This window comes from Cariama cristata, unplaced genomic scaffold (genome assembly GCF_000690535.1).
Source record: "Cariama cristata isolate BGI_N322 unplaced genomic scaffold, ASM69053v1 scaffold24324, whole genome shotgun sequence".
NCBI lineage: Eukaryota > Metazoa > Chordata > Aves > Cariamiformes > Cariamidae > Cariama > Cariama cristata.
This window is the reverse complement of record NW_009613848.1, coordinates 25476-34432: the sequence shown is the minus strand read 5'-3', so window position 1 is coordinate 34432 and position 8957 is coordinate 25476. Positions and strand designations below refer to the sequence as shown.

The window sequence follows — 8957 nt, the reverse complement described above, 5'->3', positions numbered from 1 at the left end:
CACGGGCTTTTCCCTGCTTGCCGATTTTAAATCTCTTCTTTCCATTCTGTGCTGCTTTATGCCCGAGGTTTGTGAATGCATGCCCATACCGAGGGGCCGGGTATAAAACGCTTCGTTTGGGTTAGCTCTTTTCCGAGGTGTGCGCGCCAGGACTGGGCCAGCCGGGGAGGGACGGCGTCCTCTGTCCCTTCACGGGCACCGTGTGCAATTCTTGGACTTCAAGCCAGATGTCAGTGATTTTCCATTCATGTGGTCCCTCTCCTTTCTCCCCAAGTTCCTCCACTGGCATTTTTCGCAGACCAGAAGGATTCAGGCTCACCCCAGCTCCTCCTCGTTTCCAAGTGCCCTTAGGTTTCAGGGTCAATAGGAGGCAGAGGAAAACGCTCTCACAAAGAATGCTAAAAACCAGCCGATGGAAGTGTTGCTCCTATCAGCCCGGCAAGACACTACCACAGAGATTAAATAAATCCCCTGAAGGGCTGAGAAAGCAAGCACATGGAAAGAGACTTCTCTTGCAGCATGCTTGATGCAAAATGAAGGGAAGTGCTCAGAGAAATCAGAAAGCCTGGGAGGGATTATTAAAGAAAGCAATATAAGGGACTCATTGTCTCCTGCCTATTACTTTAACATGCTGGCTGTGTTTGGTGCTGTTCACTTATTATGCAGTTTATTATAGTTTATTGTGCCATCTGCTCTGCTCATCGCTGTGAGTGCAGAGTGAGGAAGATGGAGGAGAGGGGGGACTCGGGGGAAAGAAGTCTTTCTAAGTCCTTCTGGCTCGTTTGGTGTGCGTCTGGGGGGGTGTTCAGGCCCCAAAGCCATGGATTTCAGCTTAGCAATATTATATAGCGTATTTTGCATCAGGGAAAAACTGTTAAACATTTTCAGAGTTTGGGAAGGCGCACAAACCCAAGGCACATCCTGACTGGCCTCTGCACACTTGTACGCTCCGGTGTGTAACACACAGGAGGCTCCCAGCGCTGCGTACCAGGACCCTCATGTCTCTACCACTGTTGGCACTTGTGTTTGCTGAAGAATTAGGAAGCTCAGAAACCTCATCTTTTCCTACCTTTTCTACCCGTATCAAGAAATGCATGTGTAGAGGTGCCACCTTCACTTGTGAAACAGCTTTTTCCTTTTCCATAGGATGGGAGAGACAAACAAGCACTACCCCACACTGCCCTCCTCACGCTCTGCTTTGCACATTCACCGAAAGTAGGAGCTGGGTAAAGCCAGAACCGTCTCCTGGAAGAGGGGAGTCTGCTTTTGCTTTGCAGTGTTAGAAGAACCAACATACAGGACTACAAAAAAAGTCAGGGAAGAATGGCCCAGCCTTCCGTTTGCCCCGGGAACAATAATGTTCATATATTACTGCTATTAGTTGCCTTTTGTCACATTTTGGTAACTACACCAGGTAGCTTTGCAGACGCCGGGTCTCTGGTGTTTGCTCCGACCAGGCAAGTTCCCTGGAGCCTCTCGGCCGCACTGCCCGCCCCAGTGCAGTGCCGATGGATAGCAAAAAGGTTCTCTCAAGACTCGTGCTAAAATTTCCACCGCTTCGTACCGATTTTAACTGTGCATCTTTAGGTAACATAGAATGGTTTGAGCAACTACAGCCTATGTTCGCTAAGACAGCTCTGACTAAGCACACACCATCATGCCAATCCAGATCTTGCTCCCAAATTATTTAAGGTAACATGCTCTCACAGCACACAAGTAGAAAAGCACTTCACTGATAATCTAGGCAGCATTTTGAAACTGCAGTAGTAAAAAAACCCCATGGACTAGTAATCCATGAATAACAACACAAGAGCTGGCACAAAGATGTAGAGATGACATTGCCGCGTACTGCTCCAATCTGGGTTCCTTGGAGTGACTGAGACATCAAACATTCGTTATTTTACCCTCTTGGACAAACAAATCATTGCAGAAATCCATCACAGAGCTAGGCTTGCTCGTGAGGCCTTCCCATCCTACCCCAGCTTCTCTGGCCTTGCTCATTTTTGGTCACTTGTTAATGCTTTACATCTGTTCTCTGACTTCCCAGCCTCTCTGTTCTCCTTGGCAGCTGTCTCTGAACAGTTGCTGCACTCTGCGGTGCACAGATGTGCCTGTCTTAACTCCCGTTCTTACCCTGGCGGTTGCCTGTAGCTTATCCACCAGGTTTATCATTTATTCATTTCCCCACAAACCCAGATGCATCCTGCACACAGGCTGCCAGTACTGGGAAGCTGGCGCTTGCTTCTTACAGCAGGTCTGGACTCTTCCATCTACCACTGAAATGATTCCGCTGTAGAATCTGAACTGGAATCTCATGATTTACTCTCGATGGTTTCACATCATCTAAGTGACGCTTCAGATACTGAGGTATCGTTCCCTGCTCCAGCTGTTTGCACCCGTGGGTGCCAGATGCAGCCCCGCAGCCCCACTGGCCAGGCAGGGAGGAGGGGGACAGGACGGAGCGCTGCCGCACAGAGACAGCTGCCAGGCTTTCTAAAAGGTATTTCCAGGCCAGGAAACATGGGATAAAATCACACTCTGGAGTTACAATACCAAGGCTTGTAATCTAGATCCTTTCCTTTTCCCTTGTTTTTTGACATCTCGCTTCTTTTCAAACTGTCACATCCTTCCTCGGAGCTAAATTCTGCCCTAGTAATTTTAGCAAAAATCAAGGGAAGCAAACGTTTCCTGGGGGGACTTGAAGTTGCTTTCCCATCGGTGGAGATTTTAAAGTGCTCTTGCATGTGTTTTCTCCAGAAAACATGCTCACACTCGGCATCGTGGTCAAAACCATGGGTATCTCTTTTTAGTCAGCCACCAACTTCAAGGTGACCTTTCTCGTAGACGGAAACACGGTCCCCCGTGTCGTGTGGGGGCTTTTTTCAGGGCCCCCCAGCCGAGGCCCCTTCCGTCCATCGCCATCCTCTGACAAACCTCACGGAACAGCCTGTTCTCTCCACTGCTCAGTTATGCAAATCCCAGCAATCTGCACGAACCGTCCTTCGTGTCGGGGCTGGCAGACCTACGGCGTGGGCTGGCCAAGAGCCCTCGGGTCCGGACCACGGTCTGCAAGGGCTGAGGGATGGGAGATCTTCCCACTCCCCATCCCCGTACTTTCACTGACCCATTTCTAAACCAGGCCCTGTGTTAGAATCTGGCTATTGTACGCAGGAAGGAGGGATACACGGACAAGAGCTATATGTACCTGTTATACAAATGGACATTGAAGGGGAGGGGATGCTCAGCACCAGAAATACACATGTAAGAAATAAAAAGCCTTTTACTTAGCTTCTTACCCAGTACACAGACTTGTAACCATAAGAATAGGCTGCTTTATGGTCATTCTGCATGGGTTTATGTAAGGGTGCTCGCTGTTTGGTATCTGAGCAGGAAAGGCAACCCCCTTTCGCCCAGCCGTGCCGACAGAAGCAAACCTGCGGCGCTGGACGATTTTGCACTGTGTGTGACCCGTGAGCACAGCGGTGTGCCGCAGTGTCCCGGCTTTCTGTGGCACAGCAACACCCAGAAAAGCCACCGGCCTCTGCGGTAGCTGGGCACTGAGGCTTTGCCCCTGTTTCAGAAAGGTTTGCGGACCACAGTTCAGCTCAGCACTTAAGCACATGCCTCTTCCTGGCTAAGCACATGCTTAACTGTTTCACGGGACTGATCCGGAATCCAGTTTCTGTGTTTCTGGCTCTGTCTCCTGCCACATTTACCAGATCAGCTCTGTAGAGGTTTATGTTGCATGACTGTTGTTATATTCTTGTATCCACTCTTACTAACCTACTTTCACTACTTTCCTCAAGGCCATGGCAATGGGAATGATGACAGAATACTACCACTTCATCTTCACTACTCTGGTAAAGTATCTAATCTGTGCAAACACCTTTTACGCTCACTGCGGAGCCGGTATGGAAAGGGAGGAGGTGGTTTAAGCGGCAGGAGAGCGGGCTGGGTGCCCTGTCCTGGGCGTGCATTGCGCAGCTGCGGGACGCCGAAGTGGTGGGGTGGGAAAGGCAAGGGAAAGGGAGGTCTGGTACCCTGACAGAAGGTGAGAGCAGGGCTAGACCTAGCTTCAGGTTAGGATCAGACCACAATGATTTGGTTGGAACATCTCTGCAACTGCAGCCTTGCCCGGGTGCTCATTCTGAGAGACATCGGTCTTGTCTTTCAGTGCTTTTGGACTGGCTCACCCCTGTGGAGCTGCTCCGGCTTTGCACAGATGTAGGTTCTGGTTTTATTTCCCCTCCCAGTCATTTTGATTTCAGTGGAGCGACCCACGCACTGAAAGATGAGAATATGCGTGACTTTGTGAGGCTGTAGTCCCACAGACAGGATTTGATGGGACCGAGTTTCAGTAAGAACTGGGTATGCGTTTCTGTGTGTTCATCTAGGTCTCCCTTAAGAGCTGGGGCAGCCCTGCTGTGGTCAATAGTTCGGTACTGCAGGTTTATTTTGCATGAGAAGAACTCAGCTTGAAATTAACTCCACTCTCATTAAACACGGGCCAGTTCTTCTCTGACTCCAGGAGGCATTTTGGTTTGGGTTTTTTGGCATGCCGCTTTTGTTTCCATTTAGGATGCTATTGTCTAGTATACTGTTTAATTTTGTGTGATTTTGAAAATCCAATTTATCTTTTTGCCTTCAGGAAAGAAACAGACTAAACTAACCCTTAAAAACTGCAAAATTTATTTTTCAAATGCAAAAGACATTTTAATTACCCCTGCTGCCATTATCTATTCCAGGCAGCTTTAAGCATTTCCCAGATAACCTCCTATTAATCAGCCCCAGCTGAGCCTAGAGTACATTTCATGTGTAGGTACAGCCTGGAGGTGGGAAAAGAAGAATTATAATAAATTAATAGATAAGCAATCACAATTAATGCCACTTTCCTGAAATAACAGTTATATCATGGGAAAGATATTTTAATCTGTCATTCCTTAAGGCAATGTTTTCCTAGCTTGCAATGCATGTGCTTCAGCTTCTACGCTACTAGACCCATGGGGTGCTAATGAATTAGTCTATTATGTTATACTGAATGTTTCTAAAAGGTCCCTAGTCAATACCGAGCACAGTGTATCAACACTTGGCATGAAATGCTTCGACATTTTGCTAGGCAGCAAGACTACAGTTCACTGACTTCAGCATGAAGAGCCCCATCAGCCTTTCCTACCAGAGGAGGAGGAACTCTTCCGAGCCTTTGTCTAATGCACTCACAGCTTTTACATCCTGCAAAGTCCCAGGCAGTGACGACCCCCTTGAACTCAACCCTTCTAGGAATTTCTCAGCAGCTTGTAAAAATGAGTCCTTGCAAATACAGACGTTTCCCCACCGCCTGCTGTCACTGCTGCTGCGAGTTACAGACAGGCAGAAGCAGGAATCTCTTCCCATGCCTTGAGTTGACGTAAACAAAAACTACACACCCAGCCCGACTTCTCCCCATTAGGCGCTAAACCAAACCAGTCCAGTTTTCCACTGGCGTTGATAATAAGGTACTCCTGTTAAACTCGGTGTACCCAAGGCTCATGACACAAGTGCACCCATGACCGAGCACATCGCAGTTCGTTCTTCCAACACCCTGTATGCACATGCCTCCCATTACGGCTCCCAGCGACAGCCGCCCCAGCAGATCCGGGCCCAGACAGGGATCCTCGGCAATCCGTGGGCAGGCTGGTGATCCACGAGCTGCTTTGCACAACAGCAGATGGAGGATGCCCTTCCTGGACAGCTGCTTTTACAGCTTCCTACTGCGGATGCTAGCGGTGGTGAGGGTCAGACCTCAGCATTGCCGCCTACGACTGATGAACCAAAGCTGGGGATTTTGACTGGGGAGGCGGGAGAGCGCATGTAAGAAAGGGGAAGAGCCACAGAGAAATACTGAGAATAAAACTTCAGTAAAAGTAGTAGGGTGGAGGGGAGAATTAATCTGCAGTACAGAAAATAAAAAGTGAGTGAAAGGGAATGTAGATGAGGTGGAAAATAGAACCAGATGTTTCAATTTGTGGCTGTGCAGGAGCAGAAAATCCAGAAGAAACTGATAACGGCAATTGCCCCCCATGTCTCTCCATGTTCTGACCCTCACCTTGTATTCTTCATTATCCTCCAATTCCATGAGATGATAAATCAGGTTGCAGCTGAGATTTGAACCAAGAAGGGACCTGAGGGGAGGTTGGCTTCTATAGGAACTTGGTGAAATGAAGTGGGGAGCAGCAGGATGGGGAGGGCACCCAAAATACCGGCAGGATCTGAAAGGTGGCCAGGGCTGGCAGCCTGACGGCTGTGCGATGGAGACCGTGAGGTCTGGAGCTCGGTGGATCAGATTTGTCACATACGGTCACATTCTGAGGGGGAAATGATCTGCTTTTGCAACCAAAAATTATTTCTCCACAACAATTTCCAGAATACAAACCGAAGTGTCTGACAAAAAGTTATGAATCCTGAAAAAATAAATCTGTTCCAGTGCGTCAGGCACAGGACCGCTGCACACCCTCACATCCAGATGATACAAGCACCTGTCTGAGCCTAAACAACTGTATTTGCCCTTAGTTACCATAAGTCATTTAAAAGTCAACACTATGGCCTGGTTTTCACAATGTCCTTTAACAAAACGTAGCGGTTTGTACTTGCAATTTTTCAGGGAAAAAAAAACCTAAACAACAAAGACCCTGAACTCTGTTGCGGGTGTGATTAATGACTGGGTCCCTGGCTGCACCTGCAGATTAAAACAGGGCATCCATCAGCAGAACGCCTTGGGGTGCAAAGTCAGAGGCCAGCACTTAAGGAAAAGATCAAACCCCCAAAGCTTATTAAAGCAAAACAGCTGTAAGAATTCCTTGCTCTCCCACTGAGAATGAAGTCTCGGTTGCTGGCAAGTGCTGATTTTGTTATGCTTTGCTTAGGGCAGTGTGTTTTAGGGCCAGTGCTTTTCCAGCTCCCCTGTGGGCAGAACAGAGCTCGCTGCTGACGGACGCCGTGTCTGGGGGAGCCCACAGCGTGGCTGTGTCCTACCACTGCAGCCACATTATACAAAACAGCAACAGCCACGTAATCTCATGCTGTATTTAAACTCTTTTTTATAATCCCCTGTGAGAGCAATGAACATCGTTCCCATATTCAGCCCCCCAGCCTCTATCACAGAAGACAGTGCTGTGGCCTTTCCGCCTCCCCCCATTTTTACTACCATAGAACACTTGCAGAAATTGTTCAGGATAAATTCTGACTAAACATGTCCCATCCAACAAATGACTCCCATTAATGAAGCCCCCTCCCAACTGCCATTCTTCACCATGTTCGGTCACGATCCCCCTTGGGTCAGCTGCCCTGGGGTTTTGCTGACCAGATCAGCTGCGGTACGTTCTTGCCATGCTGTCTACCCCAAACTACTCAGACTAGTTACTGAGCACTGAAGTTAATCGCTGAACTGAAGTTAATATTTAGACGTGCGGCGGAGCCAAGAGATGCATTAAAGAAGTGCACTCGCAGAGGGCTCCGAATGCCCCTCTCTCGCTGCCTGCCAAGTGACGCTCGTGGGCTGGCTGCCAGCAGAGCTGAGGGCTGCCTGGCTGTGGTTTTCTTAAAATCGTATAAAGGGCACTCTCATTCATTTGCAGACTGTGTAGGCTGGTCGTAATGTCAAGAAATGCGTCTTAGTTCCTCTTTGATAGCCGTCTGCAAATTGGCATTCTGCATTCAGAGTTACTCTGTCATCTGCAGCACCCGGTGGGCTTCGGTGCTCACAGCAAATCCTCCATGGAAGGGCCCCAGGGAGCTTCGGATACGGGGTCTTTGCCAGGTCCCCTCCCCCTTGGTCGCAAGCCTCTTTTTTCATGGTTACAGATAGCGATTCTGTTTTTCTCCCCACAATTCACTCACCTCTTTTACATGCAGAGAGTGAGCTCTTCGGCAGGAGTTTCCCCCTGCTGTGGGTGGGTGAACCTGCACATATGACACCCGAATTCCACCAACGCCTCCGAGTCCCTGCAAGCCGGGACTGATGGCAACAGACAGCACCATCCACCGAATTCCTCAGGGCACCGTCCTACCTCCCACCTCCTGTGGGCTCTGCCTTCTCACTTCAAACACAGACACAAACTGATGCAGAAAAGACAAACAAAACAAAGCTAAACAAAATGTTTAAACTGGTTTCTCTCTTTTAAGGATCTTTATGCATTAGACCTAGAACCATACCGCTACTCTGGAGTGAACCTGACCGGCTTCCGGATCCTCAACGTGGAGAACCCACACGTGTCCTCTATCATCGAGAAGTGGTCCATGGAGCGGCTGCAGTCAGCACCTAAGGCGGAGCTGGGACTGCTCAATGGCGTGATGATGGTATGGGAAGTTTAAACAAAGCGTGGGTGAAGTCTGGGAAGCAGACCAGAGCAGTAGGGAAGGCAGGAACATTCGTTAAAGCCTAAATGTTATTTTTGTTGGTTCTTGTACTAGCAGCAACTCATCCCAGGTATCTTCCCCAAGGCAGTTAACTTGCGTTCTTTATTAACTCTTCCTCAAATGCAGTGGGTTGGCTGGTGAACCCCCTGCAGCCCACTGCTGTGTTAACGCTCTCCTTTGCAGGCCCAGCTACCAACAGATTTGCCAATTTTGAGAGACTGTGCTCTTCCCAGGACAGGCAAAATTCAAAGCTTTCTGTTCCAGAGAGGGCTGAGCATGGCAGGGAAGTGCCCTGGCTATTTCATGCTGGGAACAAGAAGAGAGGGAGCTGCAATCAGCTGGGTATTGTACCCCTTGTTCAGGCGTAGCAGGATTTTTCCGTGCTCGCTGACCTGGAAGGGGATGAGCTGTGTGCGCCCCAAACCCCGGAGCACCCAGGCAAGGGCATCCTCTCTCTTCAGTTGCTCTCCACGAGTCCTGTTTCAGCTCAGGGCAGGACGATCGCCTCGCAGGTCTCTCCGCCCAGCCCTGGGAGCAGAAATGCTCCCGTCCCACCGGACGAGCCA

The 8957-nt window shown here is 49.2% G+C and overlaps 1 protein-coding gene across 1 annotated transcript in view; it reads left to right on the top strand.

Annotated features, from left to right (window-relative positions):
• Positions 1–3804: 3804 nt before the first annotated feature.
• LOC104160930 (glutamate receptor ionotropic, kainate 3) overlaps positions 3805–8957 on the top strand; it is a 28092-nt gene continuing 22939 nt past the window's right edge. Inside the window, exons 1-2 of the mRNA XM_009699189.1 lie at positions 3805–3860; positions 8158–8331. Of these exons, the coding sequence (XP_009697491.1) occupies positions 3810–3860; positions 8158–8331 (225 nt within the window). The 5' untranslated portion in view covers positions 3805–3809. The remainder of the gene's footprint in view (positions 3861–8157; positions 8332–8957) is intronic.